This window comes from Typopeltis vanoorti, chromosome 1 (assembly GCF_054136105.1).
Source record: "Typopeltis vanoorti isolate ZY-2024b chromosome 1, IOZ_Tvanoo_1.0, whole genome shotgun sequence".
NCBI classification, from domain to species: Eukaryota; Metazoa; Arthropoda; class Arachnida; order Uropygi; family Thelyphonidae; genus Typopeltis; species Typopeltis vanoorti.
In genome coordinates, this window is record NC_143549.1 from 38,848,722 (window position 1) to 38,864,192 (window position 15,471).

At 36.1% G+C, this 15,471-nt stretch overlaps 1 protein-coding gene across 1 annotated transcript; it reads left to right on the forward strand.

Moving 5' to 3' along the window:
* The first annotated feature begins 205 nt into the window (after positions 1–205).
* LOC150109906 (uncharacterized) lies at positions 206–13,388 on the forward strand. The gene is made up of 2 exons (XM_090415775.1): positions 206–354; positions 12,891–13,388. Exons 1-2 carry the CDS (start codon positions 227–229, stop codon positions 13,168–13,170), a joined length of 408 nt encoding a protein of 135 aa, XP_090271901.1. The 5' UTR covers positions 206–226; the 3' UTR covers positions 13,171–13,388.
* The last annotated feature ends 2,083 nt before the right edge of the window (positions 13,389–15,471 follow it).

The window sequence follows — 15,471 nt, forward strand, 5'->3', positions numbered from 1 at the left end:
CTGTGAATATCGTCTATTCCAGAGCCACCTTTATTAATGAAGGTTAAAAATCATTCAGAAAGAAAGATGGATGCTGAAGCGTTTGAGTTAGTTACAGGAGGTGATTATGAATTACTCCAAATTGATAAGACAGGTGAAACACAAAATATCTATGAGGGGTAGGAGAATTATACTGCGATTTGTGAGGAAATTCATAAACGCTTTTGTAGATAATGCTAGAATTTTGATGAGAGAAATTAAACAAGTAAGACTAACGAATCGAGTTAGCAGGGCTAGCACAATAATAATTCTAAAAAGCGTGAAGATTAGCTTTCTACGTGAATTAGAGCAAAAAATGCATGCAATAAACAACAGGTAAGTTGCACTTTATTTACGTGCTGATTAATGCTGTTTTACTTACGACTATAAACGAACGCTAAAGCTACTTCGTCTTCAAAAAAATAATCCGTGATTTTATTTTTTCCTGCTCTCTTTTCTAGCCATAAAATTATTTTAGGTGAACCAACAAATGAGTGTATCGTTAAGCATGTGCATCTGCTAAACAGAGTATGGCAGGGAAAATGTTCTTCGATTTCACCCTCAATGCAGGCAAATAGCCAGGGAATGAAGATGCAAAAATATGGTTTATTGTCTAGATGTGAAGTGCAGCGATCGTGTTCAGTCATATATAGGCTGTTCCTAGAAAATTTTTCAAAATATTTTCCTAATTAAAATTCGTTTTTTTATTTATTGTGTCGTGTCTTCTATTTCTATACTACTTTTGAATTAGCAGTCACATAAGGTTATAATACCCTATAGCTCTGAATCACGGCCGCTGTGAACACAAGGGTAATGATCATGTATAGGTGATCACTGCAGATGCTGTTATATTTCATGTGCAATATGTAGTGTGTATTCTCAAATCATTTACTCAACTCTGCCCCCATGATTAAATCATGAGTGAGCCACTATGTAAAGTTAGATAAGTGACATTTGCTCTCCAGAGTGCTTGAACTCACAAATTCAAATCTAGTTGCCTAGTAGAGAAATATTTTCTTGGCCTTATTTCGACTGACTCTCAAGTTAGTCGATCTCTGGCAGGAACAAGATGGCGACACTTGTTAGCCACTGAGCGCCAAATAAATTAGTGATAGGCTTAGACTCACTTCTGATTGGCTACCAGTGAAGATTGAACTGCTCAGTCTCCAAAAGTTAGATAAGGCTAAAACGGCCTCGCCTACTCCCCATACGAGAATAAAAACTGTTATCTGATTTTTTTTCTGATTTGATATATATCTTGTTTTCATATATATATATATATATATATATATATATATATATATATATATATGTATGTATTACTTCTTTTTCTTAAGCACTTACAAACCATTAAGGTTCTTTTAGCTGTCCAACTTTGACTTCTGAACTGTCTCTCAAGCGATAGGGTGATCAGCCCTATACCTCCCCATCTCTTATGTCAGCAGATTTCACTGGGTAGGTCTGCCTGTCAAAAAATCCAAGTTTCATCATCATCAAATTCCTGATGTATACCCTCAAGAGGTGTACGGGATATGATAGCACTACATGAAAAGTTTACATCATTACTAACTTCCTATCTACAATTTTTCTCCAAATCTGATACCTGTCAAGACTCTTATATTTCTATCTTCTAAGGTACTGTTTACTGTATCAATCCACCTATATCTTGGTCTTCCTCTGGGTATTTTCCTGCCAATCTGGCAGAGAACACTTGTTTTGCTAATCTTTCCTCTTCCGTTCTGTTTAATTGACTATACCACCTGAAATTAGCTCTGCTAACACATTCCTGGTTGCTGACAATGTCAAGCTCTTTCCAAATATCCTCCTTTTCAATATAATATTGCCATCTGTTCGTACCCTTAATCTTTCTCACGACTCTCATATCTGCAGTCTCTAGTCTTTGATCAAGTTTCTTACTTCTGATCCAGCTGTCAGATCCATGAGTTAAAATTAGTTTGAACACGGTCTTGTAAACAGCTAATTTAGTGTTTTGGCTAATTTCTCTTGTTCCATATAAATTGTTTAGTTGGCTTCCTACTATCCCAGCTTTATTGATTCTGTTTATTTCCATATTTAATTTACCCTCTTCACTAAAAATGGGGCTTAAGTAGTTGAAATGTTTCACTTGCTGATTTTCGTACCATATCTATTACAACAGTTATTCAATTTAGTCTGGGAATCTTGCAGAATTGTGGCAGATTTTAGAAGTATAACATTATCTGCATAATGGGCTGAGATTAACATCTCCAATTTTGATATCCAGTTTAATACCACTTTCCTTCATAATGTGATCCACATAGATCAGAGGGGATAATGTACATCATTGTCTGACACCAGATTTCACATTAAACTATCCTCCTGTACTTCCTTCAATTCTAACTGCTGATTTAACTCAAATAAAGACTAAGTATTATATACTTAGCTTCTCTCTTGGCACCTTGTCATATGCCTTTTCCAGATGTACAAAACTTAAATACAGATCTTTGTTATATTCCCATGATTTCTCAACTATTTGTCATAAAGTGAAAATGTGATCCTGCCAGCTTATATTTGACTTAAATCCAGCTTGTTCTTCACCGAGCTTCACTTCCACAATCATTCTCAATCGTTTCTCACATATACTTGCATTATCTTACCAGGAACACTCAGTAGTGAAATAATTCGGTAATTCTCACATTCAGTTTTATTTCTCTTTTTATATATGGGTACTATGAGAGCTCAACTCCAATCATCTGGAATTTCTCCGTGTGAACTATGCATTGCAGCCACAGTAAACTTTTATACCTCCATGCTGAATTATTTGCCAGGAACTTTTGATAAGCTTTCTTCTTCTCTTTCACTGCCTCTTTAACTTCCTGTGTCCACCATGGAGTTCTGATTTTTCTATCCTTACAGACAGCCTCACCACATGCCTCTCTGGCTGAATCAATCAGTGTTTTCTTCAGGGTTTCTCTGAATTTCCAAGTTTGGTTCCTGTTCTTAAAACTCTTCATTTTTTCCTGAATAACGTTTGTGTATTTAGTCTACAGTTCACATCCGAGAACTGCTCAACTTTCATTTGCTTTAAAATTTTCTTACAAGTTCTTTTCAATATGAAATTCAATTTCATTCATTTTCAATTCAATGACTTTTCTTATTCCTTGCCTCTTCTCTCCATGTGAATTTGTTTACATTTTTATATTGGAACATTGTGTTAGTAATAACCAGTTCATGTCGTGAGCAGAAATCCAACAGGTATTTGCTGTTATTAGCTTTGCTCGTTTCTCCAAATTTTCCCAAAATATTTTTGTCTGACAATCATTTCCTACTCTGCTATTTAGATCACCAATGAGAAGCAACTTTTCCTTTTTCATTGTCAGTTGCTTTCTCTAAAGCCTCAAAAAATTCCTCCACTTCTACCTTAGCGGAACCTTCTGTGGGACCATAGGCACAAATAAGTCTCATTGTCCAGTTCCCCATTCTGATATTTGCCCACATCACTCTACTTGAGGCTGTCTGCCATTCAAGATTAGCCTTCTTTTTAGTGTTGAATACTGCGGCTACTCCTTTAATGAATACTCCTTTTCCTTGATTGTCATTGTCTCATGACATTTTGTATTTATAACTCAGAAAGATCTCACCAGTTTTTGCTTTAGTCACCCCTATTATGTCGATCTGGTACTTATCCAGTTCCTCTGCTAGCTCCATTTCTTTGCCATTCGGGCTTATTTTGATAGTACTGATCTTGAAATTTGGTGATACTGAGTTGGGGTGGATTGTAGGATTTGTTTCAGTAGCTGACTTTTCACTGTTTGCACTGGTTCCCTGGCAAAAACAACAGGAACCCCTTGTTTAACTGGGCAACACCCCAGCCAGCATGAAATTGTCATGTTGTACCATCATTTTATGTTTTGGTTTAAGCCAATAAGAATACAATTTGGTCTGCTAAATCCCAAATTCCCAACCCACCCTCATTCGTTCAGTATCCAGGTAGATATCTAACAGGGTGCACCACGAGAAGGTGAAGATTGGACATCAGGTCAGAAGCACTAGGGTTCTCTGCATTCTTTTCAAGGATATGTGGAGGTCTCCTCTGTTATATAGCTTTGACCCTTAAGCACCCCAAATCCAAGTTTCCATATATATATATATATATATTTATTATGTGACTCCCACCCACAAAAGGTTGCAAACTTATAACAGGTAGACTAGAACATTTTTTAAATTTTAAGTTTTTTTTTTTTTGTGTTCTTTACATAATTCAGAAACCCTACTCTACAAACCAAACATATACTTTTTTCATGTTGTTGCTGCTGCACAAGTGGATGTGGAAACAAGGTAGGGGAGAGATTGGTCTTAAAATTCAGTGATGAAATTCATCTCCCACCTAAAAATAATCACAAACATCAATGCTGACTGCAGGAATCGAATCTACAGCAACTTATTGATTGTAGAGCGATTATACTAACCAGGACATTACCATAGGTAGTACTTCATTATTCAGTGTTTGATTTTTAGAATTCTCGAATAATCTGCCTTATTAAATAAAACCAATTAAAAACAATCCTTATTTCAATCTCCATAAACTTTGCTTAATCACCCCCTGCTTTATGTGGGCACGAGTTGAATTCAAAATATTACTTATTACCTTCCCCGTGAACAGATGTGTTTACAGACATAGGATACATCAGGAGGCATAGGGCCATATTGTCTTGTGACATCACAAAATTAACCTGGTGCTTGGAAAGGTCGAGAAAAATCATCTGGGTTGCTATCTTGCAACTGGAAAAATCCCCATCAGACAAATAAATTATAGACTAGTTTATATCTCATCTGTTCAACATAAATTAGTATAAAAGTTTGAACATTGGGATTCAGCAATGGATTCTAACATTCAAAAGGAATAGATGGATGCCAGAAGTTGTGGTGTCTAGTGGCCTCGGTGAGCAACTGATAGTGAGCAAGAAATCCTGACTTGGGTGTTTTATTTTACTTACTTAATATCATCCTGAACACCAAGCAGAACTTCTTCATAAGAAGAGGCTGAGTATTTACTTCTTATCAAACAGTGTACTGTACACAATATCGAAATAACATTTTTACGAACAACATATAGTACTGGTACAGAGGTCGCAGATTTCATCCAGGAAACTGATTTTATCTACCACAAAACAGGCAGGCAAAAAAAAAAATAAATAAAAACAATAGAAAGAGAAGGCACTAACCTCACTGCATTCAGAGTTAAGTTGGATGTTATGAACTCTCTGTGAGAGAGAGAGAGAGTGAATTCCATGAACTCTCTCTAGAATCTACAACAAACCATTGAGCTGCATCATTAATCCATTCCGTTGGAAATAAAAAAAAAAATATTGATATATTAATTTGTCTTCTCGTGCCAATAGGAATCTTTATGTGAGCTTTTTGAATTGAAGGTGAATTAGCCGATCTCATATGGGGAGTAGTAGGATTTTTTCTCCTGGAAACATGTTATTAATAACGGAATATAGGCAAATCAGCTATGAGAACACATACAGTTTACAGACAAAAAATACTCTTTGGTGGTGGTGTGTAAAAGTGTGTAATTTATAGACATTCAATGAGTTTCTATAAATTACACACTTTTGGTAGTGGTTTTCCTTTATATGCAAAAGTGCAAGTGAATTGCATACAACTCTGCTGTATAATTACTACAATCAGGTGGGATCTAGTTTGCAGGAAATACAGCACAGCCAACACAGTTGGCTGTGCAGTATTTCCTGTAAACTAGAGGCATCCATATAGATGAGTAAGAAATCAGAGTGGACTGCTCTGTGTGCATTAAACAATTGCAAGTAGACAGATGGAGTATGAGACTTCTGTACCCAAATTTACCCAGATTAATGCAGGAATTTGAGGAGAAGAGTGATGTAGTAAGTTAGCCTTGTCTTTAGGTGAGGAAACTACAGTACCATCTGCATGCGAGTACTGGTGGAAACTTGGGCAGGCAGAAGTTGTGCCCTATGGCCTTGGCAAAAGACCAGAAAGAGTGACTGCCATCTTGGCAGGAGGTAAGTTTGCAACATTTGGCCTTTCAAAGTCTGACATGGATTTTTTTTTTTTTTTTTTTTTTTTTAAATGCTGCATGTTGCAGTATATGCAAGAGTGGACAGCTGGAGTTTTGGTCTTGAGCCATTCATGGTAATCAGTTTTTTTTTTTTTTTTTTCTTTTACAGCATCAGCACACTTTTTTTGATAACGAAGGCTTAGGGTGGTAGCTGAGAATTTGGAGTGGAATAAAGGAAGAAAGCTTTCATCCCCTGTGAAGATAATTTCTGTTATGAGGTCTAAGCAGATGTTTGGATCAAAAGAACCGAAGCAATAAGTCAATCAGACCATGGGAAAGAGGAATAGAAGTCACGGAGGTCTTCCCAGTTGGTACCCTTGTAGTGATAAAGGACAGGAGATTGTGAACTGGTAGGCAAAGGTAGTTCTGTGGAAAGAGACTTGTATGAGGTTGTGGTCTAAGTTACCAAGAGGAGAACCGACAACCACAGTACACCTGTAAGGGGAGCTTGTTAGGAAGATGTCAAGTGTGTTAGCAAATTGGAGGGAGTTGTCAGGTATTCTGGTAGGAAGATTATCTGAGATAGGTCATTACTATTGAAAACACCTCAGTATCCCTTCCTGCTTGATTGGGATAATTGGAAAAAGGGAAGCCAGTATGAGTTTTGCACATTGAAGTCATCAAGAAGGAAGACCTCGCTATTGGGGTATTTTACTGCAGAAAGTTGAGCTTTAGAGAGAGAGATGAAGAGTCAGAGTGGTTGACGGAGATTAGAGAGTGATATTGGGAGCATATGAAAAGAGCAGGTTGATTTGGTAGAGAAATTATGAATCAAAGCCGATCAAACAGTGGGTATTCAAGGATTTGCAGTCTCTGGCATGGAAGTTGGTTCTGACAAATGCACAACACTTGCTGCCCTTGTGACTAAAGAGATGTATAATGTGCAGTTTTGGAAGTTGAGGTTGCCAGTCTGATTCTGATAGGAATAGCAGTTCCAGTTTAAATGACTGTAGGGTGAAGTGGATGTGGAAACTTTTTTTTTTTTTTTTTTGAGTTACCAAGAGGAGAACTGACAACCAGTATACCTGTAAGGGAAGCTTGTTAGGAAGATGCAATCCAACCAAATCATACACCAATTAGTATTGGTTTTTTATGATTTTTTTATGGTTTTTTTTTTAAATATTTTTTGTGGGAGAATTTTTGAGACCTGCAGTAAGTAAAATTGCATTTCTTTATGTTGTGGTTCATTGTGTTTGGTGGGCCATGCAGTGAGAGGTGACAGACTTGCAAACATACCACCTGCACAGAGGGGGACCTCAGTAGTTCCCCCCCCCCTGCAGCCACAGTATTTGGTCTCCCTCCAGTCACGAACTGGCAAAATACATGGTTACTGGATATATAACACTAGCTGAAAGGGAAGCCCCAGATTCATTACTCACTGGTTTGGTCCCATGTTAACCAGTGGCCTGCCCTGCAGGACCATTTTACTGCTATTCCCTCAAATTGGGAAGGATCCAGTCCCCTCTAAAGTGAGACTGATATGTCATTGAGGGTATTGCACACTGCACGTGATAAGAATGTGGGGGACATACTTCATCATCTTCACTTCTAAACCTTCAGACTTCTTCATTATTTAGGAATTAAACTTGTTTAACTAGGATGAAATATTATCTCAAGATCCCATGGGGTCAAAGATTCATCTCAGTAGGTCCCTTTGTCATACTCACAGCTCATTATACTGTGCCTTCTTCTTCTTCCATCATCTATGTGGATGATGATGAGGCCGAATGAACTCTTTCCACTTCTGTCTGTCCTGGGAGAGTCATTCAAATTCACTGCAGACACCATGCTCTCAGGCAGTGCAGTCCAATTATTCACAACTCTCCATGAAAAAACACTGCTTTTCACTCGCTTCCTCATACCCTCCTTATCAGCTTCTAGGAATCAGCAGTTGTTCTGCCACCATTTTATGAAAAACCTCATCATATCACTGTTCTCCCTCCTTTCCACTAGACTGTAAGTCGCATTTTCTCAACCTTCTTCATATTTCAACATTCCAGAGACCAGAAACTACCTTTATCTGATGCCTCTGGACCCTTTCCAACATCTTTCATCCTTTTGAAAACCAAGTGACCAGATCTGGGGACATTAATCCATATGTGACCTAATCAAGGCCTTATATAATGGAACAAAAATCTCCTTAGTTCTACAAGTCAGTGTCCTCTGCATGATTGCCAGAATTTGTGGTACTGTGCTACCTTTACAATTTTGGCAGTGTATCCTCTAAATTTTAGATCCTTATCTACCATCCTCCACTTCCAACAATATATGGGTATATATTGTTGCACCAAGCATCTTTGTTTCCCAAATTTTTAAACATTACATTTTGCAACATTGATCTGGCATCCCCACTCCCTTACCCATTGTCCATTCAATTGTTCTTTTAAGCCCACACCATTTGCTCTACTCCTCATAGTTTATCCCAATTTTGCATCATCTGCAAACAACTGAATATCCCCCATCTAAATCTTCCCAATATCATTAACATAAAGATTAAACAGTAGTGGCCCTAAAACACACTCCCTGAGACACATCACTAGTGACTTTCCTCTTCCAGGATAGTGCTCTTCCATACACAACTTGACATGAAATCCTTTGCAAAATTTAAGCATACTATTGTGTATCCATTTCCCTCATCCAATGCAGCTGTCATCTTATTCTAATAAGTAGATTATTAACCACCTTACCAACCATTATGGATCAAATACGCATCCTCATATGCTTCATATCCATAATATATTTCAAAGTAATATCAATGGTATTACAATTTTAATATTCACTTTGCATCCATGATAACCTTGACGTCTATAGATGTCTTGGCCAGTAGCATGGTTAAAACATGATCTCCCTTTATCTAATATGTGTTGTTCATCAAAGATAATACTGCTCTTGTTATTCATACTGGTAAAGCAGCATATGGTTCTATGTTTTCTGCTTGGTCACCACCTTCATCTAATAAGGTTATCTTCTCATACTCATTTCTCCTATTACTGATCTCATAATGAAAGGATGCTTTGTGATATTTCTTGGACTGTAATTATAGTCTCCTCTCTCTGTTTTTTTTCTTAGTCACTTTCCTAGCTTGAGCTGTGCAAAGTATGTATACTACCACTCAGCCTAAGTGGTATTAGCATACTTCTGCTTTACCAATGGTCACAGGTTCAAATCCTACTGTGAGGATTGATGTTTGTTGCTGTCTTTAAGTGGGAAATTAATTTCATTGCCAGGTGTGAGACCACCTACCTGCTTATTGGAGCTTGATAAATTTCCATGTTTAATCGTAGAGTAGGATTTTCATATTATGTAAAAATTAATAAAATATTACATAAAAATTTTAATATTTTGTCCCACACATGGTACTAATTAATTATAAGTTTACCTTTCATAGGTAGTGGTATTTGCATAGAAATAAAATATCCTCATTCAGCTGTTTTCTTTTTTTTCCTCTTTCTCTTCCTTAGCATGCAATGTCTGTTTTATATCACTAGCCATCCATGTTACCTCAAATCAGTTTATCTTTCTCATAATGTGCCTTTCTTCCATGGTGCTACTACAAGTTGGTTTCTGAGACTATTGTATGCAGAATTGCCTATCCTATAGTTCTGCATACATTCTTTTCTTTTTGAGACTTAATAAACAAAATGATTTTTAAGTGACTTCCCATCCAGAAATGGTGGGAGTTATACTGTGAGATAGGTGAAATCTTTGTACTTTTTATTATTTCTATATTCAGTTAACAGAGTTGGCAGTGAAAGAGTAACAAGAAATGTAAAACAGCATAATGAAATCTTTGACTATTAGATGAGTCCAATTTGGGCTTTATCCAAAGGGCTCGCAATCAACTAGATACTGTCAGTAAAATGTGAGATGTCTCTAAAAGTGCTATTTTTTGGAGTTCAGATGGTGTTATATCTGAGAGGCTGAACTTTCCCAGCAGATGTTTTCATAAATGTTCTTGGTATTGCTTCTAGTGCTCTAGTGAGTGACATTTGGAATCTATTGCTTTCTTGTTATAAAGTAGTTGAATTTTAATCCCCAGTGGCATGGGCAGCACTGGGTATAGACCTAAAAGTGAATTGCTATGTTTATTTATTTACAAATGCCAGGAGCATCACAAATATGGATGAAATCGTTTCTTTGAGTTTACTCACCCAAAAAACTCTTGGAATAAGTAAAACTTTTGGATAAAGTTGATATCTTGATGGGAACAGAAATGGAAGGATATGATATTTTCCATGAGGAGAAAAAGGGTAAGAAGGAAGGTGGAGGTTGACAAGAAGTGATATTTAGTTGAATGCTGCCATAGGCCAGGAAATGTGGAGGGTGGTAATGAAGAAATGTATAAGCAACTTGAGTTAGTGAGCAAATGGGTGATTCTAATTATAGCAATATGGACTGGAATGAAGAGATATAGCATTTAGGAATTTGGAAAATGAATTTCTTGAGAGACAACTAACTCAGACATTATGGGAGGAGGGCACAAGAGGATGTGAGTGAGGCTTTGCACTTCCCTTCAGTTAGTGAGAGATCATAAAGTGATCACCTGGGTTGACTAGCCATGTAAACACTTCTGTGAGAATATACGTGGAAGTACATGGCTGGTGATTATGACAAGCTTAGAAGACAGTATGGAGCTATAGCACAGAATCATTCTGTGCTATAGCTCCATATGTGTTAAGCAAGAGGGAGATTTATGCTACATGAGAACTGACCAAAAGATATATAACAACATTGATGTGTGAATGTATTCTGAAGGACAAAAACTGAATACAGCAGTGTCAAATGGATAAATAAAGAGATTAAGCATGAAATTTGGAAGATGATACTGTGGAGGCAGCACAGGATGAATAATGGTAGCAATCAATTGCATGAGGAATATAAAGAGAGGGGCAAGGAGGTGACCCAGTTGGTAAGAACAGCAAAACTACTCTGTAATCGAAATTTAGACAATCCCAGAACTTTGCACACTGAAGAGCATCTGTGCACTCAGCAAAATGTCTGTTGCTTTTTTTTTTTTTAATTTGCTACATTCACTACTTTGCTTCAGTTTATATCTTTTCTATACTTTCTTTGATGTGATCAATGTTCACTTTTCTTCTTCCACTGTTACAGGCCCTTGACTTGTAAAAGGTCACATCTTCCACTTTTCCTGCTTATGTATAACTGATGTAACTGATCTAAATCACTGCTTAGGTGCAAAGCATGATTCACTGTCATTAATTTTCATGTTGAAAGTTTTTTCTCTTGGTTCAACTATAAATTAAAGATGTCAAGAAATTATATTCTTGGTTTCATCCTTTATCAAAGTGTAAGCAAACAAAGTTTGTGTGTGAAGTATTTTCATGATTGGGCTACTTGTACATAGAAATTAATGACTTCACATCAATTGCCTAAATCTCACATAATGCAAACCACATCTATGCATTATTGAGATTACTTTCATCCTTTATCAAAGTGTAAGCAAACAAAGTTTGTGTGTGAAGTATTTTCATGATTGGGCTACTTGTACATAGAAATTAATGACTTCACATCAATTACCTAAATCTCACATAATGCAAATCACACCTATGCATTATTGAGATTACCAGTTTGGATAGTGGCTTTCTATAATGCATAACATATTATGCATTCAAAGGGATACCTTTTGACTACTTGTATATGGAAATATTACTTCAACCTTGGTATCACTTTTGGGTCTGGATCCCAATGATGAGACCTCAATAAAGGTCAAAACCAGTCTGGGTAGTGACCCTTCCCATAATGCATGGCATTATATATGTCCGTAAGGATATGTGCACTAAGTATCCCAAGATCTTGTCTTCAGCTGTGTTTCAATGTTGGTAGTTGCTCTTTCTCTAGTACTTTTCATTTGTTCTACAAATGTATGTCTCACTTTTTGTTGTCTAGCATTTAAGTAATCTGTTGCTTATAATTGGGATTATCTGTATTCAAGATTTATCTGAACTGTTTCTCCGTGACTTTTGCAAATGCCTCAAGTTCTTGAGATTCTGTGACAATCTGTCTTTGCAATTCTTCAGGTTCATTATCACTGAAAACTTTGATTCTTACAATAAATCTTTGTTGATCCATCGATAACTACTCAATAACTCAGGGAATTTCTGTTTCTAAATTTCATACATTTGCTTTTGGAATCCTCTTCATGTTAGATTTGATCCCTAATAAGCTTGTATAATCATCTTGTTTTCAAAGTCCATTTCTTTTGTTCCTCTTCCAGTCGCTTGCATTTTAATTTCATTGCCCCAGTTGCCCAACAAAGGAGTCTTGAGCCGTCATCATTATGGATGACTTCTTTCTTCTGTCTTTATTATTATTATTCATTTCTTGACCTCCAAGGAGTCACAGGCTTCATTTATTTATTCATGTAATCTGAAAATCCTTGTTTAGAAACCAGTGAACTTTTGATGTCACTCAAGCTTCCTTCATTGAGTAGAGTGGTCTCGCTCCTAAAGGCATTCAAATATATCCATGCCCACAGTGTAATTTAAACTTGCAGCCTGTGATTCAATGAGCAGGCAATCTAACTACTCAACAAGCCAAACTGGTCATCACTGTTCTTTTTTTGTTTTGTTTTTTTTGCATCATGGCATGAAGCAGATTTCTGAAACTGTCATATATTGTTACTGAGAAGGACGGCTCCAAAAGTTTCTAAAAAGCATCTAACATCATCTGAAAATGTTCTATTATGAATCTTAGGAGAATAATTATCATTACTATTTCTCAGTTATAATATTGCTAGCAGAACCAAATTATTTTTTACTGTTTATTTTAGGAGAGATGTGGCAGAAACTAGTACAGAAGCTAAAGGGCAACTTGTCATGACTACAAATAATATTGAAGAAGTGCTCAAAAGCTCAGATGCATTTAGAAAGGTTGCTGCCTCTGCAGTAATCCCACTAGCAATTGGACTACAATTCACAGTTAAAAAGCTCATGTTAGAGGCTCTTAGAAAAACTCCTGCTCCAAAGGAAATCAAACCTGAACACTTAATGGAGGCAATGAGGAGGTGTGATGCATTGAAAAAAATTGCAGAGCAAATTGGATACATTTAACCTGCGATTTCATTATATAAAACTGTTAGTGTCATGTGTTAGTCAAGTTTGATTTCTTATTTTTAGTGCAGTTATAATGTTATAATTTCATATAATTTTTAATGTTATAATTTCATATAGTCTCAGTTGAGTTGGATTAAAAGTTATGTATATATTCTTCTTCTTCTTTCACTACACATTATTCCTGCTTCCTATGCAGGGTACGCGTGTTACTTAGATGCGACTACTCGTTCGTATCATTCCTAACCAACCTGTCGCTTAGTCTGCCGCTTTGGGGGGAGGGAATATATTTTTGGCTGTAGAGGCATATGTTCACTGGGCCGGTTTGCAGGATGAAAAACACCAGATAAACTGGCGAAAAAAACTCTACTACCCGTGCCCAAGACCAACTAACTTGCCTATACCTGAGGAAGATCCTCACATCTTCGACGGGAATCGAACCTGGGACATTCCTTCCCCAGGCATATGGTTGCGAAGCGCAAAGCCACTATATTTGCAGTTTAATTTTATAAACCAGTTTACCATTAAACTGTTCTATACTTTAGTAAAGTGTAATGTTTTATTAATCTTTAGTGCACAGCTTTTTATTTTATATATTGCATCTTAAATAGAACAACTTCATTCACATATAATGGATTTTGTATGTAGTTAAGTAAATTAATTTTATAAAAGTAAATAATAAAAAAACAGTACAGATGTTAAGATGTAGTTCAATTAATTCATTCATTATCCAGAAAATGCAAAACCCATAAATGTTCAGGTAACTGCAAGAATAATGGATATTCAGCTGAACTCTCAAACACAATACTGAGCACATGTGCTCTGTATGTATTCACTAAATTGAATTCCTAGAATTTGGTGTCATCTCCATAGTGCAGTGGTTTCATTGCAGATGCTACTTCATTATAAAGATGTGAGTTTGATAATGTCTATGACATTATCAAACTCATGTCTTTACAGCTGTAAAGATTATTATCCCTTGTGTAGGGTATTTCTTTCTTACAAAACAGGCCAAGATGATAAAACAAGATCACAATAGGAGTGTCCACCATTGGAGTGCAATCAACTTTTAATTAGGCATGCATGACTTGTAGCAAGTTAACTTTTTAATTGCAAAAAATGATAGATAGGAATAAAATATATCAATTTTTCAAAATTAAATCAGGAATATTTATACATTCTTTTGTCTGAAGACTGTTGAGATCCAATGAAGATATTGATATAAAAAATTCTGAGTATGTTTTATCAAATTCGAGTGCTATTAAAAATAAAATAAAAAAGCCAATCTTGCCAGCAAACCCATGAAAAATGTTTTTTTTAATATTTTTTTAATTTCAATAATGCTGTTATGGGAAACAGTTTCCAATGATAGCATTATTGAAAACTTGACTTATTTTTTGCATCTTGGTATATGCAGTTCATGGACCTGATTTTAAAGATTGGCTTAAGTGTTCACACATACACACAGAAAGAATTTTTTTTTTTTTAATGACTCTTTAGAAAGGCTTTTAATTAGAAATAATTATATATATTTCTAATCCACGAGCTGCCTAGAGTGGCACTACCATGAGTTGCCTTAGACTTGCATTATGTGCAGGCGCAAACTTGACTTACTTGTCTGGCTCACTTCGGAAATAGGATTAAAAACCAAGTTTATATAAAATTACTTGGTATCTTGAATACATAATATACCCAAATTAAAAAACTTTCTACATACATACATACATACATATATAGGAAACAAAAAAGAAAGGTTGGTGACATCTCAGACATATTTAGGTGATGATAAAGTTTGGAATTTTAACACTATAGTAAGACCAAGCTAACATCACTACTGAGATAGGAGTGATGTTAGCTTGGTCCACCTTTGCTACGAGTTGCCCGGTGTTGTACTACCTTACCCCAGTCCTGAAGATATTTTCAGGTGCAAACTTTGTTTGCTCACACTTGGATAAAGGATTAAACTAAATTTATTATAGTCTAACCAAGTGAAAAATAAACATTAAACAGTAGCGGCCCTAAAACACATCCCCTGAGACACACATACACACACTAGTGAGTTTACACTTCCAGGATAGTGCTCTCCCATACAAGACTTGTTGACATGAAATCCTTTGCAAAATTCATGTGTTAAATTGTTTTGAGATTTCTAAGCAATATTTTGGTAAAAATTCATGTAAAAATTCCTGAACTAAAGAGGTTTGGCCTGTATTTACCATATTTGCCGGCATATAAGATGCATTTTTTTTTCTTTGAAAATAGGTCTGAAAAACAGGGTGCATCTTATACACCAATACTCAG

Excerpts from the sequence above, each read along its gene's own strand:
- LOC150109906 (XM_090415775.1), top strand. The coding sequence starts at position 227 with ATGAGAGAAATTAAACAAGTAAGACTAACGAATCGAGTTAGCAGGGCT. Across the intron at positions 355-12,890 it reads ATGCATGCAATAAACAACAG|GAGAGATGTGGCAGAAACTA; the intron begins GTAAGTTGCACT and ends TGTTTATTTTAG.